The sequence below is a fragment of the Salvelinus namaycush genome, chromosome 3, assembly GCF_016432855.1.
Source record: "Salvelinus namaycush isolate Seneca chromosome 3, SaNama_1.0, whole genome shotgun sequence".
NCBI lineage: Eukaryota > Metazoa > Chordata > Actinopteri > Salmoniformes > Salmonidae > Salvelinus > Salvelinus namaycush.
Window position 1 is genome coordinate 29,996,191 of NC_052309.1, and position 5,586 is coordinate 30,001,776.

A 5,586-nucleotide genomic window follows, 5' to 3' on the forward strand; every position below is an offset into this window, starting at 1 on the left:
AGAGAGAGACTGGGGTGAGGGAGGAAGAGAGAGACTGGGGTGGGGGAGGAAGAGAGAGACTGGGGTGGGGGAGGAAGAGAGAGACTGGGGTGAGGGAGGAAGAGAGAGACTGGGGTGAGGGAGGAAGAGAGAGACTGGGGTGGGGGAGGAAGAGAGAGACTGGGGTGAGGGAGGAAGAGAGAGACTGGGGTGGGGGAGGAAGAGAGAGACTGGGGTGAGGGAGGAAGAGAGAAACTGGGGTGAGGGAGGAAGAGAGAGACTGGGGTGGGGGAGGAGAGAAAGAGCATCAGAGAGTGGGGGACTGTGTGAAGCGAACACAACCGAAAATTCCACACAGTGGATATCAGTGGTGAGGCGTGAGGAAGGTGACACGAGGCTGGAAGCAAATCAACATCCAACAACTAAAACACTGAAATCAGTCAGGAGTTGGATTTCTTTGCAAATACGCCACAGTCAGAGGCAATAAGCAATCAGTGAGGTGACTGGCTAGCTGTTAGGACTGTGCTGTACTGTACTGTGAGTGGTGCTGCCTGCCTGCCAGGCAGGGCAGTCATTGTTGGGAGGTAGAGGCTGCTGAGAAACTGATTAGATGAGACTGACTACCTCTGAGAGCTATCAGTCAGTAATCAGACCAGAGAGACACACTCCCATGGTCCCTCACTGTACAATAGAGGGAAATGGTGAACTATGCATCTGGTCTGGAGGTTTGAAACACCACAGGGTGGTCTGTAAGAACAGGCCAGGGATGTAGCAGCAAGTAGTCTCTTTTTGAGGGTTGTCGTCACCCCTGACTGTCTTACAGACCATACTGTCACACCTGAGTCAGGCATCAACAGGCGAATCACAACTCTCTGACAGGTTTCTCCGATCTAGGATTTCTATGAAATGTCACACGTATATATGATTGTTGTTGATGAGAGACAGCCCCTGATGATCGTACCAGCCAGACTTACAGTGTAATTAAAACAATGTGTGTTACGTCATTATATGCACAGAATAAATGGAATTCCTATTTTCAAATAATATGCTCTACTCCTCGGCTGAAATCTTGTCATTTTAGTTCAATTTGATTCAATCGAGCTTCAACTGGTTGTCTTTCCTTTATAGTTTCACTAGTCTAGAGGTGCTTATATCACCAAGCAGAGCTACGTGCTCCTCCACAGAGAGCAGCAGTGAGGTTAACTCCCTCCTGTCTATAGAAGTGTTGTTGCTGCTGCCATCAGTTGACCTCTTTGTTTGTCAGTGCCGTGGCTGGGCCCTCCAAGCCCCTGTTGAACATTAAGAACAATAAGCATTTGATGTGTACCAACAAGAAAGCACAAAGCACAAAACAAACAGAGACCTTTTGCACCTGCCCTCGGGGCAAATACTGACGTTCATCTAAGCTTTTCCCTTTTTTCCTGGAGTTGTTTCTTGTCCTGAGGCGGTTGGTCGCTCGGGCGGTGCATCGTAGTATTGGTAGTGGTGGTAATCCCATCGAACAAAAAACACACCACTCCTTTTATCTCAACACTTCCCTCAATAAAAATACCAATGGCCTCCGTTCTCCTGCACCTGGATTCTTTTACTCGCCTTTTGTGATTGCAATAGGAATTAGCATTTGGCAGGAGTGGAGCCGGAGGAGGAGGGAACTTGGATGTTAAAAAGAAAGAAAAGGGTCTTATATTTAAATGGAAATAGGGGCCAAGAGAGTGGACTGCCTACTATCCACCAGGGAGGGAGAGAGTGCATTTGTGTACTGTTTCCCCCTTTCACTGAGGGGTAAAGAGGGCGGCCCGTGTTGATTTAAGACGCACAAAGGGGGTCTTAGTCCTTTCAAGGGAACCAAATCTCCTCACAGAGAGGTGCCTTCAAAAGGAAGCTTCCCTGTCAAGCATGGCCATTGAGCCCCCAATGGACGCCGCAAATCAAGCCCTGGAGGTAATCAAAGGCCAGAATGTGGGAAATGTGTTTGGGGTCCTAGGACTCTGCGTAGAGCACAGTGCAGGAAGAAAGAGGGAGAGGAGGGAAACAACAACCTATCTGCACCAATCAGCACCTCTTTCTCCTGCTCTCTGAAGGGGTCATAACCTCTGTTTTTCCAGCCCCTCCTCTCCCCTAACACTCCCCCCTCCGCCCCATCAAAGCCTATAGTAACCCACCATTACAGAGGAATGTCCATTCAACACATTATCTGGACGTAGAAAATGGGGCTGGCTGCTTTTAACAGCAAATTAGTGACGTGATAATGAGGTCATAAACAGATGCCAGGTCCTCCTTCTGACTTCATTTCCTACTGAATTAGCACTTCCTGGTTCCTCCTCCTCTGGCTCCTATACAATACAACACTAACCCTCCTCCTGGCACGTTAACTAACTAACACTGCTTCTCAATGCTCTGTGATATGGGACGTTAAATGTACACCTCAATGATTATTACTCTGTGTTTTTTTCTTCCAGAATTCTCATTTATGCTTCAAAATAGATTTTTGTGTTTATTATTTCATTTTCAATGTATTTCCCACTAAAAGGTCTAGTAAAATATATTTTGGCATATCAAAACTCTGCATGGTGTTTATTTGAGTGAGTAACTAATATGGATTTTCTCATTCATCACACTGTATCCAATTCGATTCCATTTAATAGACCACCTTAATGGATTTTCAGTCACGTCTAGACGTGAGGAACACAGATTGATATTTCACACCTGTGTTACACAGAGCTGCACTGCAAATGGAAGCTTTTTTGCCTGAAATGCATTACCAAGCTCTGGTTCTGGTTGATATACAAATAGGCTGCAAAGGCATGCCTGTCTCGCCTCTCATACACTGAGCCAATGCAGAAATACAATGACCAGCCAATGTCCTAATAATAATAAACAATGAAACCGAATACACATTATGATTCTGTCAAATGAAAATAATTTTGCCATTATATAATATTGCAACATAAAACACATAAGAACTCATACCTTTAACTGCAGCAGTGCTGAAGAATTTCTCTGAGCTGGCATCAGAGCCCTGTGTGAGAGAAAGACGATATCATTAGCACATCTTCTTAAACATGTGGGCTTCATAGTCAAAGACCCAACAGGCCATATGTACCATCCATCTAACGGGAGCAAAACATTCCGCACTGCACATCACGGCCACTTGATGGCACTGTTGGTCCATGACATAACAGCACATTTCATCTCGAGCCCGGTGTGGCAGGGCGTACATTAACATTGCTATGTTATTGTGCAAACATTCAGTGCTAAGCATGTACACAGTATTAGACAATTAAAGTGTTTTTAGGTGATAATGTGCTGTCGAAGAGGCGTTGGCTAATTCAATCCAACGAATAAGGTGAAAGACCGACCTGTTACAATCCCTACCAATGTATGCGTGCCATGGATGAGTCTACTAGGGAATAATAGATTGAACCCACTAGTTTTAAATGTCACTTTCATAGCGTTTTCACTTTTTGTCGCAGAGAAGTATAAAACCAGATGACAGTAGCCTATTGAAAGATGCTCGTTTATATATTAGATACTAGTCGCGGGAAGTGAATTTGACAATGAGCCTAATTCAAAACAATTCAGAAGACACTATCACAGAAAATGAAGACTCCACAGCTTTTCTGCAAATGGACAGTGGCACGGGCTCCAATAGTAACGGTATGACAATTGCACAAATGTCATATATATCACATTGGCTAAAGCCTATCAATTATTTTCTATACTCACATGATACGACCCTGCTGAAGCCAGAAACATTTAAATATTAATTTGCTTAGGGTGCAGTACACTCCATGGTAAGAGATAGGCATTTCAGTATATCTGTTCATCCGAATTAAAATGTGTAGGTGCATGGAAAGCAGAAAAAGGTTTTGCCATTCCATAAAATATAATTTTATCTCGTAATTCCAAAAACTAAAACGAGAGTAGCATATCAAAGAGTATGACGGCAGATTGAAATAGACAGACTTGATTGAAGCACATTCAGTTCGGATATTTCCCTTTTGCACACAGCAAATATACAGATAAACACCATTCAAATAATAACGGTAAAAACGGCCTTTTTCACATAGGAATATTACACATTTGCGTTATTATGAATATGTTTATTAGTAGCCTATAAAACGAAATGCTGCAATAGCCAGACAGATATTACACATTTTATTCTGTTCAATAAAACCTATTGATAATACACATAATTCGTCGTTAATATACATAAACTAATAACCAAACAGCTAATTCATAATAAGGTAGACTACGTGAATAAAGAAACGCGACGCGCATACCTTTGATGTGGCGAAACTGGCAAGAAGGAAAATAACAAGTCAAATATATGACTTTCGTGGTCTAGAAAATACGGCCCCGTTTTACATTCTGCTCGTCGAATAATGTAATCCACAAACAGGCGGCGAATTCAACTCCGTTTTAATTGATGACAGCCATGCGAAAAGAGAAGCTCTTTCCAAGACAATTCCAACGAGAGACGAGAAGCGCTTAAAAAGCTACCGTTCCTCTCGGACAAAGGAAGACGTGTCTTGCCAGCAAAAGCATCAGCAACAACTCTGGGTCGCTAAATCCCGTTAAGTGCGTTTCGTCTCCAATTCAGGGTGGAATACAAATCTATTTCGCAATATTCTTGTATTGAAAATATCCGAGATTCGAATAGACAGGATCCTTGGGAGAATGTGTATCTGGACGCGTAAAGAGGCTGCGTCCACAGACACCACAAGAGAGTCGACAGCTCGCTCCTACAGAGCAAAAAAATCCAACAAAGCGCAGACCAATTTCCTCTGTTGCGAAAGAGGGAGACAAAATCACACTTAGAATCACCTTGAGCCAAAAGGGGACTCCACATTCATTATATGTTCAGCTGGTAAAAGCGTATGTCCTGTGGTTGCTGACGGTTCCGTCGCCGACAGAGCCTCTCCTCATCCGCTCCAAGCATCAGACAAATTCCCATTCATCCAACGGCTGCCTCAGCGATCCTCGCTCAACGATCGGGTCCTCCCACTTCCTGATTCTAACCTGACTTGGGTTCGACTTCTCTCCCGAACACAAACACACGTGTGTTTTCTGCTTCCGAGTGTCCGAATACTGTTCCAAAGACCGCGCGCTGCTCGGGACAGTCGTGCGTATTTGCGTAAATTGGAGCTGAGAGAAACTGCTTGGCATTTCCAGAACGAGAGAGGGAGAGAAAGCAAGTGGCGGGAGGGAAGGGGGAGGGCCTGAGACTAGAATGATATTCTTTCACTGTCAACAGTGTGAGATGATGTCAGCGGCTAATGAATTTCCCAGTAGGGTGCTGCAACCGTGAGGGAGGAAAACAAAACACTCTTTATAAGCAGCAGTGCACCTCCTCAGAGCTCACAGCCGTTCTCTTCCTGTTGGAATAACCACCACTCTACTGTCCTGGAGGAGGTCACATACCCACACCAGCTACTGGGCCAACCATGGTGATAGACAGGGATCCATCCATGCTCACCTATGGTGCCCACTTAATCAAACCTGATCCAGGGCTCAAACGCAGACATTGACAAGTGATTTTCTCATGTTCAAACCATCTGTATTTGTAAGAGGATCACCAGCTTTAGCATTCTCCCTATTATTAAG

General features: G+C 44.4%; 1 protein-coding gene across 1 annotated transcript in view; it reads right to left on the minus strand.

Moving 5' to 3' along the window:
* The window catches only part of LOC120045197 (autism susceptibility gene 2 protein homolog), a gene marked incomplete at its 5' end in the record, with an annotated part of 42,818 nt that extends 37,988 nt beyond the window's left edge, over positions 1–4,830 (minus strand). Inside the window, 2 exons of the mRNA XM_038990165.1 lie at positions 2,950–2,998; positions 4,807–4,830. Coding sequence (XP_038846093.1) covers positions 2,950–2,998; positions 4,807–4,830 — 73 coding nt within the window. The remainder of the gene's footprint in view (positions 1–2,949; positions 2,999–4,806) is intronic.
* Positions 4,831–5,586: the final 756 nt, after the last annotated feature.